General features: G+C 34.5%; 1 protein-coding gene across 1 annotated transcript in view; it reads left to right on the top strand.

The window, feature by feature from the left end:
- The window catches only part of SMC2 (structural maintenance of chromosomes 2), a 45914-nt gene that overhangs the window by 8720 nt on the left and 18442 nt on the right, over window positions 1-18752 (top strand). The window contains exons 8-17 of the mRNA XM_044779121.2: window positions 1047-1280; window positions 1491-1640; window positions 3407-3640; window positions 5277-5436; window positions 5940-6057; window positions 6670-6808; window positions 7180-7299; window positions 9187-9391; window positions 11362-11497; window positions 13691-13815. Of these exons, the coding sequence (XP_044635056.1) occupies window positions 1047-1280; window positions 1491-1640; window positions 3407-3640; window positions 5277-5436; window positions 5940-6057; window positions 6670-6808; window positions 7180-7299; window positions 9187-9391; window positions 11362-11497; window positions 13691-13815 (1621 nt within the window). The remainder of the gene's footprint in view (window positions 1-1046; window positions 1281-1490; window positions 1641-3406; window positions 3641-5276; window positions 5437-5939; window positions 6058-6669; window positions 6809-7179; window positions 7300-9186; window positions 9392-11361; window positions 11498-13690; window positions 13816-18752) is intronic.

The following is an 18752-nucleotide window of genomic DNA, read 5'->3' as shown; positions in this document are numbered from 1 at the left end:
TAATCTCAGAGGGTGATATGCCAGACTTTAATACTTCCTTGAGGAGAAATCTAGATTTTCCTAGGTAATTAGAATTGAGTGGAACACCATTTCCTAAAGATAGGGCACTCTTGATAACTGTTGTAGAGTGATTAACTTCTAGGATAATAGGGGCTGTCACTACAATTACTGCTGTCAAGACAATTAGTGAGTGAAAGGTATTAAAACAGAAGACTGATCTTTGTGGCTTCTGACATCATAATCAATATTTCACTGAAAGATTTCATTTATAGCATATTGTTTTTAAGGTTATACATTTAGGAATATATTAAATGCTCATTAAAATTTATACTTCTCAAAGCTGTCTTCTGAATCCATATAGTGTAGAAGTTATTGAAAAAAACTAAAAAATTGTTATCTTGAAGGTATCCCCTTTGTATGCATGTTTTAGTAGAAAACGCTAGCTTATGAGTTTAAACCTAGGTTTCATTCCAGATTTTGCCAAATTCTTTGTAAATCTGACAACATGGAGAGGTCGTTTAATCACTCTGAATTATTTCTTCATCTGCAGCTTAGGAACTTTAATTGTCACATTATCTGCCCCAGCAGGTCCTTACGGAAATCAACTTTAATAACGTGTAAACTTTAATGCTTGTGTAAATAGTTATATAAATGAATGTTGGTTGGGCGTCTTGGTAATACTACTACAAGATACATTTAATACATTTAATAGTATATCCTTGGTGGTTGTGTAGGTGGTATTTGTAGACTTCTTACTATCGTGAGTCTGTGAACCTTATGTCTACATTTCTTTGTTCATACGAAGTGCCTGATTATATATTAGGCGGAATAGGATTCCCTAGAGATGGTATAATATTTAAAAAGTCAGAGTGCTAATGTTATTTTAAGTTTTCCAAAATTTATAATCTGTGATCACATAATCCAAGACAAAATCAATTATATCATGTAATGGGAAATTTTATGCATATTGTTACAGTTTGATTCTTTCCAAATTTGTTAAAAAATACGAGTTTTGAGTTATACTTTATTGGTGATTTCTCTTTCAGGAAAGATCTTCCTACTTGGAGTACCAAAAAGTAATGAGGGAAATAGAACATTTGAGTCGTTTATATATTGCTTATCAGTTTTTGCTGGCTGAAGATACCAAAGAACGCTCAGCTGAGGAGTTAAAAGAAATGCAGGATAAAATTGTAAAGCTTCAAGAGGAATTGTCTGAAAATGATAAAAAAATTAAAGCACTTAGTCATGAAATAGAAGAGTTGGAGGAAAGAAAAGATAAGGTCAGACATATATTTAAGAATAGATAATATACTCTGAAAAAAATACATAAGTAACTTTAGGATTCACTGGGCATTTTCTTCCTTATTGATTTGTTAAAGTATGATAATAAAATAGCTTATAAAAAGTAAATCATTTGGAAATCATCTAAGAAAATGGCAACATGAACATATTTTAAGTACATTGATTGAATTGGGTGCCTTTGACTGTAGGAAATTGGAGGTATACTCCGATCTTTAGAAGATGCTCTTGCAGAAGCTCAGCGAGTTAATACTAAATCTCAAAGTGCCTTTGATCTCAAGAAGAAAAATCTGGCAAGTGAAGAGAACAAACGCAAAGAGCTGGAAAAAAATATGGTCGAGGTAAGCAAAAAAGCTTTTAATTCCACTAGTGTACATTTGTTCATTCTGTTTATATTTATTGAGTCTCTGTTATGGACCAAGTGTAGTTTTTTAGGCTTAGGGTGTAGCACTGGAGAAAATGACAAAAAGGGACAAAGTGGCTTGTTCTTCATTCCAGTGAGGAAATCGATGATAAAGAAAATAAATAAGTGAATTATATGGCATGTTATCTACTGATAACTGATGTGGAGAAAAAATAAAGCAGGGGAGAGGATTAGGAGTATAGGGGAGAGGGGTGCAGCTGGGATTTTTAAGTTGGGTAGCCATTGAAGATCTGATCTAGAGGGTGATGTTTCATTGAAGACCCGAAGGCAGTCAGAGAACAATGTAGATAACTTGGGAGGCTGTGAGGGAAGATGTTTCAGGCAGAAGAACAGCAATTGCCCAAGTGCCTAAGATATCAGAAAAGCAACGGGATCGCTGTGGCTGGTTAGCACTAAGTCATGGGAATGCAGAAAGATCATGGGATGTAGGATCACGTGTGGTTTTGTAAGACGTATGAAGGACTTTGACCTTTTTTCTGAGTGATATGAGAAGCCACTGGAGTTGGTTGAGCAGAAGAGTGACATTTTTTATGTATTAATAAGAGTGTTCCTGCTGTTTTGAGGATAAACCATGAAGATAAAGGAAAGAAGCAGGGAATCCAGGCAGTAGGTGCTGGTCTAGGTGATAGCGCTTGGATAAATCAAGTAGAAGTGGGGGTTTTGAGAGAAGTTGTGGGGTTTTATGTATAATGAAATCCAAAGTCTTTACCATGGCCTACAAGACCGTACGTAATATGACTCCTGGCTCCTTTTATCACTTGCTCACTGTACTCCAACCACAGTTCTCTAAACCCCCAAGCACATTCCTCAGAGCTTGCTGAGTATACTGTCCCCCTGGTATTAGCGTGGTCACTCCTTTTATTTCATTTAGATTTCTGCTTAAACTGTCATCATACAAAGGCCTTCCCTCATCGTTGTTCTTAAAATATCACTTTCTGTCCCTTTACCTTACTTTGTTTACTGTGTCTTCCACCCTAGTCTATAGACTCCCCGAGGAGCCTTTGTTTTTAATGTCTAGAACTTGCCTGATACATGGTGAAAGTCTAATAAGTATTTAATGAATCATGATTTAAACAAATGGGCCAAAATTTCTAATCACTTTCATGCAAACAATATAACTAGATTTTCTTTCAATGCTGGTGTCTTGCATAGTATTAGATATCTGGTTAATATAACTTAACCGATGTTAAATATTAGTAATGCTGTTTGTACAGTTATTTAATACTCAAATTGTATGGCCCTTAATAGTTTATAAAAATATTTTCATATACTTGCTCCTGATAAAATCTCTACTTTTAAGCTTGATGTAGGATAGCTATTATTTCAATTTTATAGATTTGGAAACTGATTTTTAGCTTCTTCAAGTGGTTTGTTTAAATTTGCAGTAATGTTTTTACCTCATTATCTCCCAGATTTGACTAGAGCGTATGAAAGGAAAGTATTTCTAGTAGGATAAGAGGCACATTTATCCTAAAAACTGAGGGAAAGTGAATTTCAAAATGGGAATAAAGTATTTAAATTATGATGGTTAAAATTACCGTTATGATGGTTAAAATTACTTTCCTTATTCGCATGCCCACTTCAAATTGCTGTGAAATTTGATGACATCAGGGTACATATGTATAAGAAAATGGATGTTTTTCCTAAAATATAATACTTTTCAATCTGAAACTCTTTCTAAAGGATTCTAAAATGTTAGCAGCAAAGGAAAAAGAGGTTAAAAGTATAACAGATGGACTGAATGCCCTTCAAGAAGCCAGTAATAAAGATGCTGAAGCTTTGGCTGCTGCACAGCAGCACTTCAATGCCGTTTCTGCCGGCCTGTCCAGTAATGAAGATGGAGCAGAAGCAACTCTTGCTGGTCAAATGATGGCCTGTAAAAATGACATCAGTAAAGCTCAGACAGAGGCCAAACAGGTAAATATAGACATTAAGCACTACAGGATTGCAGTTTGTTTTTGTGGGGTTTTTTTGAGAATCTGCTTCACATTATGCTTTGGCACTTGTTATAAAGTGTTGAAAATATTTATTTTGCCACTCTGTAGCACCTGGTACAACAAAATTCAAATGTGTTGATTACTAAATATTAATGATAAGATGTTGTAAAACATAAAATAGGTTTATAGGTTAATTGAAATTGTAAGGACAATAAATGCTTTATTTTGTTCACTCCTTTGTGTGGAATATTTGAAGTTAGTCGATTTATTTTCATCTTTTTGCTGTTTTTATTGACATCATAAAGTTGAAATCTTAAGTTTGAACAAGAAACCAGAAATGACTTATCCATGTCTGTGCCCACCACACCTAGTTCTTAAAACCTGTGTGTGAAACTTTATAACATCCTCCTTAGACTTCTTTCTACTTCCCATTTATCCCCATTCCAGTCTTTGGTTTCCCTAGTGTGATTTCATAATCTTCAAGGATTTGTCAATCTGTTATAACGGTTTTCAAATTTGTTTAGATAGTTGTGCATCTTAAAGTCTTATGAACGAAGAGTTTTGATAGCAGAAAGAAAAAAAAAGACATGTACACACACATTCCTTTATTTTTTTATTGGAGGACTCATCTTTATATACTGACGTGTGTGTGTCTGCCTATTGATCCTATCAAGGTTTTCTATTATATATTTGCAATTTTTTTATTCAAAGATGATGGTCACAAAAAAATTATAAGAAATCAATAGTAGGAAAACTTAAAGTCCTCTCAGTTTTTCTGTTAACTTATTTTATATTGGGAAAGGTCTACCGTTACTCAGTTTTAGAGGGAGGATACACCCGTTTAGATCTTAGAATAGTAGTTCATGGTTTTAAAGACCAGTCCTCAATTATATAAACTAGCTTTAAATATCAGACTCCTTACATTTAAATTTCTCTGTCAGTTTGCTTCCGTTTCTTATATATTTTCCCTTGTTCAGTACAGCTTCTCCACTGTTAATTAGACAACACTCACAAATATACACAAATACAAATATGGATACCTAGGTGGAAGGGAGGGAAACTAGAGTTGTGATACACAAATACAAATATGGATACCTAGGTGGAAGGGAGGGAAACTAGAGTTGTGATTTTTATAAGTATTAAAAATATCAACTTAAGGGGCTGGCCCCGTGGCCGAGTGGTTAAGTTCGCGTGCTCCGCTGCACGCGGCCCGGTGTTTCGTTGGTTCGAATCCTGGGTGTGGACATGGCACTGCTCATTAAGCCATGCTGAGGCGGCGTCCCACATGCCACAGCTGGAAGGACCCACAGCAAAGAGTATGCAACTGTGTACTGGGGGGCTTTGGGGAGAAAAAGTAAAAAATAAAATCTTTAAAAAAAAAAAAAATATCAACTTAAATTGCAAATTATTTAATGATTTATGTTAAACATACATTTATACTCAGTAGTTTTTTGAGGAGAAAATATTGGAAAATGATTGATCTGTTGAGATATTAATTCAAATCACCAAACAGTTAAATTTTCAAGGCTGATGTTTCTTAAACCAATCTGACTCTGTGGCCATTTAATCACTAGCACTATCTGCCTCGTACAGTCTGTTACATTTTTCTATTACAGGCTCAGATGAAGTTGAAACATGCCCAACAGGAATTGAAAACTAAACAAGCTGAAGTTAAGAAGATGGATAGTGGCTACAGAAAGGATCAAGAAGCTTTAGAGGCTGTGAAGAAACTTAAAGAAAAACTTGAAGCCGAAATGAAAAAGCTAAATTATGAAGGTTTGCCTTTAAAGACATGATATTAAATCATTAGGAGGTAGTGATTGTTGATAGAAACTAGCTTAAAGGAATAGCAAGTCAAAAAATGTTTTCCCTATTAATGGGAATTAGTATGAGAAATGTTTGTAAATATAGTCACAAAAATACCTAAATATAAAATAGCCGTTTGTAGTTTTGAAAACTCAGTACTGAGAATTTCCTGCTTCAGTTACTCTGAAGTGCCACTTAAAAACTGAAAAATGTTATTTGTGTATTTTTACGTTAGTAGACGTTTAATTCATAAGTTGTTTCTTGTGATGAAAATTGTATTATTTTTGGAAATAATGTCTACTTAACACTTAAAATTTGAATGTTAAGCGTGCTTTTATTTAATCCTTATCAGAAGTTTGAGTTTTGCTTCTAGAAATGCTTTGGAAATAGAGGTTACTAATATTTTCCTTACCACAGTAGAACATACGAGTTTTTAGAACTTGGTTTCAGTTTACTTACAATTTACTGTTCAGAAAACAAAGAGGAAAACCTTCTGGAAAAGCGCAGGCAGCTGTCTCGTGATATCAGTAGATTGAAAGAAACCTATGAAGCTCTCCTGGCCAGATTTCCCAATCTTCGATTTGCCTACAGGTCAGAGATTTAAACCTTGAATTTTAACACAGTAATAACCAAGGTATATTTTATTTAAGCTGGAAAGCAATTTGAAAATTTCATTGACATTAAGATTTTTGTATGAAAATTATTATAAGCTGCTTTTCCTTAATTGGTATTTTTTCCTTAAACATTTATTGAATGTTTCAGATGTTGCCAGGGGACATTCTTGTGAAGTTTAATGGCTAGTAATGCCACTAATCTTAAGACCAAAATAAGGGGAATTTTATCTCAGTCCCAAGTTTCTTTATATTCTATCATTAGTGTGAAATATCTACATTAACATTTTTATAATTTGTTTACTACATAGGTTTTTCATTAAATACTTTCAATAATATATGTATTACAAAGATTAGAACATCAAAGTTGTTTTTGTTGCATTAAAAACATAATATATGCTGAAAGATCTTTTGATTGATTTAAAAGACAGTAGCTGGCTAGTCATTTGGGACATTTAAAAATTTTTGTTAAAACTGTATGATCCTTTTGCTCTCAATTTAATGTGTTATCAGAAAGAGCTCTTGACTAGTAAAGTACAACTTTTTCTATTTTCTTATCTAAGATTAGTTTTTGTCAACATTTCTATTTTAGGGATCCAGAGAAGAACTGGAATAGAAATTGTGTGAAAGGACTTGTAGCTTCTCTGATTAGTGTGAAAGATGCTTCTGCAACCACAGCTTTGGAATTGGTGGCTGGGGAACGACTCTACAATGTTGTAGTAGACACAGAGGTAAATTGATTTTAGAGAAAATCTATAATTGCTGGTTAGCTTGAAAACTCATCTGCTGCTAGAAGAATTGGGTATTTTCTTGATGTTTTAAGGTTCACTTTGCTTGTCTTTACAGGGTAAAAATATTCAGTTAATGACTTTTTTATTATATTATTGATTGTATTATATTTGAGTAACTATATTCTGAAGGAAGTGCCGTGCTTATTACTCAGGAGCCCAGAATGCATATTATCAATCTTAGACTTGTGATTGCTTGGGCTAGTAGGCATTAGACATTTATTTGATTATAGATTCCTAAACTTGCACTCTTTCCATTTGAATGTTTTCCGTCATCGTTAATAATGTTTTTTTATTTCAAATACGTGTTTTAGGTTACTGGAAAAAAGCTACTAGAAAAGGGGGAATTGAAGCGTCGGTACACCATAATTCCACTCAATAAAATTTCAGCCAGATGTATTGCTCCAGAAACTCTGAGGGTCGCTCAGAATCTTGTAAGTCTTATTTGTATGTTTTGTCTGCATCTTTTTTTTTTGATGAGGAAGATTGTATCTGAGCTAACATCTGTCCTAGTCTTCGTCTGTTTTGTGTGTGGGATGCCATGACAGCATGGCTTGATGAGTGGTGTAGGTAGCACCTGGGATCTGAACCCTCAAACCTCAGGCCACCGAGCGGAGCCTGTGAACTTAAGCACTGTGCAACCAGGCCAACCCCTTCATCTTTTCTTAAATTAGAAGACATTAATGTAGGGGGACATAATCATATGCAGAACCACAAAGTTTTATTATGTTACCATGCTTAAAAAAAATTAAGATACAAAAAATAGAGTTGGCTTTTGTGAAATGAGGTGGAAAGAAAATAGAAATGTTGGAAGACTAAAACTCCCTCTGATGTTTCAAAGTTGAATATTAGATTGTCTTTAAATCTTAAATCACATGACTATAAGGTGATAGTAAATATTAAATTTCTGTTTCTGGATAGTTAGAATTCTATAGCTTATAGATAAATACCAGAATTCTTCAGTTTTTTTTCATGCCGGGCGCACTTAAGCTGTCCACAGCAACAACTTTTATGGAAGGCAGCCATCAATCTTGTAGAGATGCTTGTCTGTTGGAGTTCTTCTAGATTGCCTTCCAACCTGTGGACAGGTACAAAGCAAGTGACCTGGATACCCAGTCAGCTGCTGAAGTGGATCTAAAGTGGTATGGCTCCTAGTTAAAAAACAGATGAGTACAAGGAAATACATTTCACTGGCCATTTTGGTTGTGTAATACTGGGTAAAAACATGGAGCCAGTCGTAATGTTCAGCAGTGATGTCAATTTGTTATTGAGCAGGCATTCCAAGTGCATAAGTTGAAAAGACAGCTCTGTGGAACCTAGAAATGCATTTCTAATTAATATACTATATGGCTATTCACTGTATGTGCTGAAATGGAGAAGCCTTCCATGAAAATTATTTCAAAGTACAGTTGTATTGATACGTATACTATCAGAAGGAAGGTGAGTACAGAGTAATTGAAAGGTGGTATTTTTGGTTGGTACTTCCTTTACTTTGAAAAATCACCTTTGGGTCTTAGAATGCTTTGGAAGTTACTTCAGCCTTAGATCAAGTCCCAGTGTTAAAAGTAAATTGGGGTTTTAAGTAACAGCAAAAGTACTTCCACTCAGATCCCTTAGCCAGACCCGTTAATGGTAGCTGCTGTTGGAGGACGATACTGAACATATGTTACATACAGCTGCCTTCATTGTGATTGCTGCTGCTGCTACTAAACTCCATAAAGAATGCTTAGTTGTTCTGAAAAGATGGACAGAGGTAGACATTATAAACAGAGGTTGAGAAGAGACAGTTGGATCAAAATAAAGGACTGAGGGATTTTTTTTTTTTTAACTCAATTATTAGTTGTGTTTTTGTTTCTGTAACTGGCAAGTGGCTGCCTTAGCAAGTTTAATTTGAATGAAAAAGTATTCACTGTGGAACAACCAAATTACTAATAATTGAAACAAAATATTTTATGTAATTGTGTTGATCCAGTAATTGCTGTACTTTAATGAAGAAAGTGTGTCCAGATAGTCCATTTTGGATTTAGAAACTTGGTAGTGGCTCCTGCTTGATAGAAACTCTCATAGTGCCTAGTACTTTAGCCAAATACTTAGCTAAATATTTTAATATTTTACTTATCAGTAGATCTTTTAGTGTTTAAACTTGAAGTTATTTCTTTCTAAAACTGTTGTTTTCCATAGCATTTTAGAAAGTCAAAAAGAATTAGAGTGCTAAGTAAGTATTATTTAAATTTCTATTATAGCAGTTCTTACTATTTTATAAAAGAATGTTTGAAAGGAAGGGAGTTCTGTATTATGACATATCTGTTGTTTTCCCACAGGTCGGCCCCGACAATGTTCATGTGGCTCTTTCCCTGGTTGAATACAAACCAGAACTTCAGAAAGCAATGGAATTTGTCTTTGGAACAACTTTTGTTTGTGACAATATGGATAATGCAAAAAAAGTGGCCTTTGATAAAAGGATAATGACTAGAACTGTAACTCTAGGAGGTGAAATATTTGATCCTCATGGGACATTGAGTGGAGGTAGGTTTTATATCATTTTGTCCTCACAATTCTGTATGGTAACTAGGATGGGGTTGTTTTTTTTTAAAAACAGTAAATGGTGGGGTTGGAATAACTTAATCCAGAGTTTTATTCCTAATCTAAGGATTGAATTTTCTTTTGAATACCTACTATGTGACAGGTACTTAGTAATACTGAGAAATCATACAACGTCATAGCTCTCAAGGAACTCATAGTCTTAGTAATCAATCCTATAGCTTTTTTTATTCATCTCAGATAAGTCTATTCTTGTCTATTTCTTCTTGCTTTTTGCCCTATCAAGATATACTAGTCACTGGAAAATAAAGTCTTTTTATTCAGTACATTTTTAGCTTAACTACTCACTTCTTCAGGAAACACGTTAACTTCTAATTTGTGTATATGCCACTGCTCCTGTCAAAAGTAAAACAAAAAATTAAATCTGCCCTTGAGATGGTGCTTTAATGCCTTAAGAAAGGAATTCCTAGATAACCGTTATAATGTTAGTCATAAATTCTCATATTTGCCACATTGAGTTTCCACATCTGTGTCAAGTGATCATGTGAGAACAGACACTGAACAGCACTTTGTGTACCAGACAATGTTGAAAGACAGTGTTGCCCGATACAGTAGCCACTCGCTGCATGTGGCTCTTTACATTTAATTAAGATAATTAAAATTAAGTAAAAATAATTTCCTCAGTTGCACTAGTCACATTCAAGGGCTCAGTAACCACAAATGGTTAGTAGGTAACTAGACAATGCAGATATAGAACATTTCTATAATTCTGTAAAGCCCTATTCTAAGGGCTTTAAATATTTAACTCATTTAATCCTTATAGCAGCTAGGAAGTAGGCATATTTCTATCATATCCAATATGTAGTTGTATAAACAAAGGTACAAAATGGTTAAAATAACTTGGTGGTAAGTGGCCAAGCCCAGAATTTGAATTCAGATAGTCTGATTTCAGAGTTTGTGCTTTCAACCAAACCAAGAAGCTGTGTAATGCCTTTTGAGATGGCAAATGACTTAATTTCTTTTAAGCCAAGCAAACTAACCAATGAAATGAACTCCATGATCAAGTACCAAGTTCCTCAGTACACAAGAAGAATACGAGTATGTACAGTTGGAAGTTAAAGAGAGACCACGTATTTTTAAATATGTGAAACAAAAGAAACTGTTTGGATTTCATTGATTTGAATGTTCTTGAAGTTCTTACTTAAGGGATGGCCAAATATGTAATCCCATATCATATTAACAAAGTGTTCATAATAACATTGCTAATTGACCTTTGTATTTTCCCATCAAACCTATAAAGTTTTCTTCCAACATAACACCTCACCCTGTTACTTCCAGACAATTATAGGTGCTTGTAAAGTGAAACTAGTTTACTCTGCTGACTCTGCTATATCAGAGCTTAAGCAGGTTATGATGTGGTAACAAACAGCCCCGAAATCTCAGGGGCTTACAACAAATTTATTCTGTAATTATGCTACATGAACTATATAGGTCATTTGTCTCTGTTCCATGTTATTCTCATTCTGGGACCCAGGCTGAAGGAGAAACAGTCCCTATTTTGAACACAACTTTTCTTATGGGAAAGGGAAAATAAAAGGGGAATCATGTGCTGCCTCTTAAAGCTTACTTCCCGAAGAGGCACATTTCTCATTTCATTGGCCAGAGCAAATCACCTGGCTAAGCTTAATGTTGGGAGGAAAGAGGGCCTGGGAGGGATGGGCCCATTAGGCAGGGGCAGTGATTATTTTGCATAAATTATCCACCACATCTACTTAAAAGTATTTCTTACCAAGTATGTATGTCCTAAGAGTCAAATGATAAAATCTGTAGCTTCATAATCTCACTGTAAAATATGTGCTATTGAATCAAGTATAATTCTCTTAGAAAACTTTTTATTGTTTACTAAATATGTGGTCACTTAATATCCAAGGCCTGTTTCAATTTGCCTCTATCAGGTGCTCGATCCCAGGCAGCTTCTATTTTAAACAAGTTTCAAGAACTCAAAGATGTTCAAGATGAGCTGAGAACCAAGGAGAATGAGCTACAGGCTCTAGAAGAGGAATTAGCAGGTCTTAAAAACACTGCTGAAAAGTAAGACTTCTGTGGATTAAGCTATATTTTTAAAATTTTTTTGGTTGAAGATTTGCATAGTAAAAATGAAAGAGAATCTACTTTTATTTAAAGAAATGCAACTTCTGACTTTTTTCATAATGTCTTTGGTTTTATTTGAATAAATTATGAGTTGATAACTTGTTTATCAGTTATCCATTTTTTCTGATAAAAATGTCTTTGTTATAAGAAATTAGGAAAAGCTAATTAAACAAGGAGAAGAAAAACAGCAAAATATTCCCCTTTCTTTTCTGAGATATACTCTGTTAAGATTCTGTTGGGATTGATGGGGAAACCCATAGATACTCTAGATACTCTGGAGGTTGATACCAGAGGATGCTTGAGTCCTTGATTTGAAATGGTAAGATACAGTATAGCACTGATCAGGTGTCTACACTAAATTTAGCAGCGTTATGGCTGTCCTATAGATATTGAAAATCACTGGGTTGCTTATGGAGGAGCTAAACAAGTTCATTCAGAAAGTCATTGCTAAAATTATAGTGTTTCCTTACAGAGTGGGTGTAGATATAGGTATGTTTGTGTGCCTTTCAACATTACTTCTGTTTCTTTGTGATACATCTATATACATATTTTTATTTTTTCAAATTTTGGACCATGCTATTTAATGCACGCTCTTTTTGTCACTAAACATTGTTCACTATTGAGTGCCTCCTAGGTACCAGGTACTCTTCCAGGAGCTGGGAATACAGCAGTGAATCAAACAAATCTCTTCTTTCATCTTGTTCTCATGTGTATAGTTGGGGAAACAGATAATAAAGAAAGCTAAATTGGTAAAACATATGTCAGATAATACTAAGTTCTAAGAAGAAAAAAGTAAAACAGGAAAGGAGATACAAGTTCTCCAGGGCACAGAGGTGTTGAAATTATAGATTGAGCGCCGGGGATGTGTCACTGAGGAGATGCCTGTTGAAAGGACACCTGAAGGGTATGGGTGAACCTGCCATGTGGTTGTCCACAGAGTCCTTACTTGCTTCAAAAGCTTCAGGAGTATAAATGCCACAAACTTACAAAGTACATTATTTGAAACTTTAATTGTAATTTTTCCTAGTCCCTCTGAGGTTGGCAAATGGGAACTGAGATAAAACTAAACTATTTTATTCAGAATTCACAACACTGAATAAAGATAAAATCTAAAACTTTGAAAAATTTTTGGGGGGTAAACTTTTAGCATTCATATTTTGAAATTATCAAAGCTTAGAATAGTACCAAGACTTTTTTGGGACATGATATATATGAAAGATTGTCATAATCAGTGGAAGTGGCCATTCCAAGATATAAATTGTATCAAAATGTCCACTTTCAAACATCATATACGTGTAAATCCTGCATTTTTCCTTCATTAACATAAATTAACCATAAAGTGAATGAACTTTTTATGTGAGAAAGATGCAACAAAATTTCTGCACGATATGTGGAAGCTCTGGCAAGGCAATGAGCTTGTAGTCGCATTTGGCTTATAACTGTTAACTTCATTCAGCAGTATTGGATCATTTATTTTGTAGAATTGTCTAGTGAACTAATTGGGGCACTGGGGTTAAGGAAAGGAAATAGATTCGATTTTGAAAAGTGTGAGAGTGGAAGGGTCAACTAAGCTATTCTTTCAAAGACCACATCAGGAAAATAGCTTATATCTTTTTTCAGATTTCTGCTCTCCACATTTTTAAATGAATTGAAAAAATGGCTTAAAAAGTTAAAATTATGGTTTTAATTGCTGTCTAGCAAGTCTCAGGCAAAAATACTCAAGGGAGTATTTATGTTTTGTAAGTTGCTTCCTTTTTCTTAAAAACCTCATGAACTTCTAATGACAAGCTGCCTTGTGAATTTATTATAACTTGAAATTTCACTGCAGCTGAATTAGCCAAATAGCTTCCAAAGAAAGAAAGCAGCCAGAACTGGGGTAGAATTAGAGTTTGCAAGAAAAGTACATTGCAAATGTTTATGTACAGTACCGTGCCTTATTACACCATCAGTCTCATTACAAAATGTAGGGAACATTATTTAATGTTTGAACGCGACAATTAATACCCAAATTTTTGGAACTTTGTATAATTGTTATATATTATTAATCTAATTTGGTCTTGAAGAGCTGTTGAATGCATGTCTCAAACATCAAAAAAATTGTGGTCATTTGTTGTAAACTTGCCTTTTTCCAAGGTATCGCCAACTAAAACAGCAGTGGGAGATGAAGACTGAGGAGGCAGATTTATTACAAACGAAGCTGCAGCAAAGCTCATATCACAAGCAACAAGAAGAATTAGATGCTCTTAAAAAAATTATTGGTAAGATAAAAACATTCTGTGCTTAATCTTTTTCTACTGATAACCTTATTTATTTGAATAAATCACTTAATCTTTTTCTACTGATAACTTTATTTATTTGAATTAATCACTTTAAATATTTACTTTAATTATTACATATTAGTATTGTATTCCCAAAGTTCTGCCCACTTGTAGCAGTATACATTTCCACCAGTGGCATATGAAAGTTCTCATTTCTCCAAATCCTTTCCTTTTCAGACTTTTAAAATTCTCCAATCTGATTATTATGAAGAGATAGTACATTAGCATTTTAATTTGCATTTCTCTGATTACTGGTGAAGTTTGGGATTTCTTTTCTATGTTCCTTAGACTTCTCGGTTTCTACGTCCGTGAATTCTCTATTTCTTTTGCCCATTTTTCTATTGGGTTGCTCATAGTTTGTTTCCATTGTTCTCATACTTGAGAGTTCTTATGTCTTGTAGGTTACCTGCATTACAAATATCTTTTGATTTATGTCCATGTCTTTTAACTTTGTCTATGTTTATAATATTTCTGTTATACTAAATTTTTAAATGTTTAATGTAACTCAATTTATGGCTATCTCTGTCTCCAATTTTAAGAACTTATCTTATGTGGCCAGCCCTGTGGCTGAGTGGTTAAGTTCGCACACTTTGCTTTGGCTGCCCAGGGTTTCACTGGTTTGGGTCCTGGGTGTGGACGTGGCACCGCTCATCAGGCCATGCTGAGGCAGCATCCCACATAGCACAAGCAGAAGGACCTACAACTAGAATATACAACTATGTACTGGGGGGCTTTGGGGAGAAGGAGGAGGAAAAACAAAAAGATTGGCAACAGAATGTTAGCTCAGGTGCCAGTCTTTAAAAAGAAAAATAACTTACCTTACACTTTAAATCAGAATTTAATTGTATATGGTAGTTTTAATTTTTCTTGGTCCTTAGGACAATATCCACACACATCTATTTCCCTCCTAATATTTTTATTCTTTTTTTTCCTTTTATGGAATTAAAATTCACCCACTTCACTCACCTCTCACCCCCTGCCTCTGGCGACCCCCAATCTTTTCTCTGTATCTATGAGCTTGGATTTTTTGGTGGTGATTGTTGTTGAGATTCCAGGTGTAAGTGAGATCATATGGTATTTGTCTTTCTCTGTCTGACGTTTCATTTAGCATAATGCCCTCAAGCTCCATTCATGTTGTTGCAAATGGCAAGGTTTCCTTCTTTTTTGTGGCTGAATAATATTCCATTGTGTATATATATATTCACCAAATTTTTTTTATTCATTTATCCATCAATGGATACTTGGGTTGTCTCATGTCTTTGCTGTTGTAAATAATGTTGCGATGAACATGAGGGTGCATATATCTTTCAAGTTAGTGTGTTTCCTTCAGATGAATACCCAGAAGTGGAATTGCGGATCGTGTGGTAGTTCTGTTTTTAATCTTTTGAGCAGTCTCCACACTGTTTTCCACCGTGGCTGCTCCAGTTTACATTCTCACCAGTAGTGCCCAAGGGATCCCTTTCCTCCACATCCTAGCAAACACTTGTTATTTCTTGTCTTTTTGATAATAGCCATTCTAACAAGTGTGAGATAATATCTCACTGTGATTTTGATTTGTATTTCCCTGATGATTAGGGATGTTGAATATCATTTCATGTAACTGTGGGCCATCTACATGTCTTCTGTGGAAAAATGTCTATTCAGATCCTCTGCCTATTTTTTAATTGTTTGGTTTCTCTTTATTGAGTTGTGTGAGGTTTTTATACATTTTGGATATTAACCCCTTATCAGATAATGATTTGCAAATATTTTCTCCCATTCAGTAGGTTGCCTTTTCATTTTTTTGATGGTTTCACTTGTGGTGCAGAAGTAGTCCCATTTGTTTATTTTTGCTTTTGTTGTCTTTGCTTTTGGTGTCAAATCTAAAAAATTATCACCAAGACTAATGTCAGAGAGCTTACTGCCTGTGTTTTCTTCAGGAGTTTTATGGTTTCAGGTCTTACGTTTTTGTCTTTAAATCATTTTGAGTTAATTTTTGTGTATGGCTTAAGATGATGGTCCAGTGTCATTATTTTGCCTGTGGCTCCCCAGTTTTCCCAGCCCATTTGTTGAAAAGGCCGTCTTTTCCCCATTGTATGTTCTTGTCTCCTTTGTCATAAATTAATTAACCATATTTGCATGGGTTTATTTCTGGGCTCCTTATTCTGTTCCATTGATCTGTGTGTCTGTTTTTATACCAAAACCGTACTGTTTTGATTACTGTAGCTTTGTAATATAGTGTGAAATCAGGGAGCGTGGTTCCTCCAGCTTTGTCCTTTCTCAAGATTGCTTTAGCTATTCAGGGTCTTGTGGTTCCATACAAATTTTAGGATTGTTTGTTCTGTTTCTTTGAAAAATACCATTGCAGTTTTGATAGGGATTGCACTGAATCTGTAGGTTGCTTTGGGTAGTGTGGACATTTTAACAGTATTGAGTCTTCAATCCATGATCACAGGATGTCTTTCCATTTATTTGTATCTTCTTCAGTTTCTTTCAAGAATGTCATAGTTTTCAGTATACAGGTCTTTCACCTGCTTGGTTCAGTTTATTCCTAGGTATTACATTGTTCTTGATGCAATTTTTTAAGTGGGTTTTTTGAAAATTTCTCTTTCTGATAGTTTATTAGTGTATAGAAACACAATACATTTTTGTATATTGATCTTGCAGCCCACAACTTTACTGAATTTGTTTATTCTAACAGTTTGTTGATGGAGTCTTTAGAGTTTTTTTTATGTATAAGACCATGTCATCTGCAAATAGTGACAGTTTTACTTCCTCCTCTCTCATTTGGGTGCCTTTTGTTTCTTTTTCTTGCCTAATTGCTCTGGCTAGGACTTCCAGTACTATGTTGAATAAAAGTGGTGAGTGAGCAGCCTTGTCATGTTCCTGATCTTAGAGGAAAAGCTTTCAGCTTTCAACTGTTGAGTATAATGTTAGCTGTGGGCTTGTCATATATGACCTTTGTTATGTCCAGGTACATTCCCTCCATGCCCACTTTGTTGAGAATTTGTATCATGATAGATTTTGAATTTTGTCTAATGCTTTTTCTGCATCTGTTGAGATCATGTGATCTTTATCGTATGTTTTGTTAATGTGATGTGTCACTGATTTGTGGATGTCAAACCATCCTTGTGTCACTAAAATGAATCCCACTTGATCATGGTGTATGTTCCTTTCAATGTATTGTTGAATTTGGTTTGCTCATATTTTGTCAAGGATTTTTGCATCTATGTTCATCAGGACTGTAATTTTTTTTTCCTGAGGAAGATTCACCCTGAGCTAATATCCTCTTTTTTTGACTTGAGGAAGATTAGCCCTGAGCTAACTTCTGTTCCAGTCTTCCTCTACTATTTGTGTGGGTTGCCACCTCAACATGGCTGACAAGTGGTGTAGGTCTGCACCTGGGATCTGAACCCATGAACCCAGGCTCCCAAAGTGGGGTACGTGGAACTTTAACCACTATGCCACAGGGCTGGCTCCTTGGCCTGTAATTTTATTTTTTTGTGGCATCCTTCTCTGGTTTTGGTATTGGCAAATTCTTGCCTTGTAAAATGAGTTAGGAAGTGTTCCCTCCTCTTGTATTTCTTGGAAGAGTTTGAGAATGATTTACCAATCATTTTAACTCTTTGAATGTTTCGTAGAATTCACCGGTGAAGCCTTCTGGTCCTGACCTTCTGCTGCTGGGAGGTTTTTGATTACTGATTCAGCCTCCTTACTAGTTACCAGTCTGTTGAGATTTTCTCTTTCTTCTTGTTTCAGTTTGGGTTGTATGTTTCTAGTAGTTTATCCATTTCTTCTGTGTTGTTCAATTTGGTGGCCTGTAATTGTTCATAGTAGTCTCCTGGGATCCTTTGTATTTCTGTGGTATCAGTTGTAACATCTTCTTCCTTTCTGATTTTATTCGTTTGAGTCCTCTCTCTTTTTTTCTTGGTGGGTCTAGCTAAAGGTTTGTCAGTTTTACCTTTCAAAGGACCAGCTCTTAGTTTCATTGATCTTTTTTATTGTCTCTTTAGTCTTTATTTCATTTATTTCCACTCTGATCTTTGTTATTTTCTTCCATCTTCTAACTTTGGGCTTTGTTTCTTCTTCTTCTAGTTCCTTGAGATGTAAAGTTGGTTATTTGAGATTTTTTTTCTTGTTTTTTTTGGAGGCATTTATTGCTGTGAACTTCCCTCTTATGACTGCTTTTGCTACTTTCCATAAGTTTTAGTTTATTTCCATTTTTAATTTTTTTTCAAGGTATTTTTTATTTATTTTTTGATTTCTCACAATAATAATATATAGTAATAATAGAAAAATAGTATAGGAAATTGTGCAGTCATGGCTTCCAGGGTTTTATTTGTACCTAGGTCTTAACACTAACAGAGCATGTCAGTTGTGACAGAAACATGTTTATTCTATCTTGTTTTTTAATTTTTTTCTTCATAAATTTACAGATATTTCTCCTATACTTCATCCTAGGCATGTTCTCAGAATATTTCTCTACTTTAATAAGAGATTCCTTAACTAAATATAAATTAGCAAAGAACACAAAGTAAGCTTGTTTTGAAAATTAATTGTAAGCTTTCTGGCAACTAAAATAAAGGAAAAATAACATACTCCTAGTTCTGATTATAAGAAGCATACAGTTGTATTAAAAAGATGGTCTGTGATCCTTTTTTATTAAAGTTGTTTCAAAACCTTGTTTAAAAGTAGGTAAGTTATAGGTAAAGGTTATGTTACTCAATTTTATGTGATTATCAGGAAATAATTCCTTTACAGATGTTTAGATAATTTAAATATGGTTCTCAGGCAGGATTTGTGTTTCATCATACCATTTGTAGAATAAGTTTGGAACAGTTAAGTTTTTTTAAAACTCCAGCTTCTAACATTTCTTCTATTAAATGTTGAATTTATTA

The sequence above is a fragment of the Equus asinus genome, chromosome 10 (assembly GCF_041296235.1).
Source record: "Equus asinus isolate D_3611 breed Donkey chromosome 10, EquAss-T2T_v2, whole genome shotgun sequence".
Lineage (NCBI taxonomy): Eukaryota > Metazoa > Chordata > Mammalia > Perissodactyla > Equidae > Equus > Equus asinus.
Note: the sequence above shows the minus strand (reverse complement) of the source record. Positions and strands in the feature narration are given on the sequence as shown.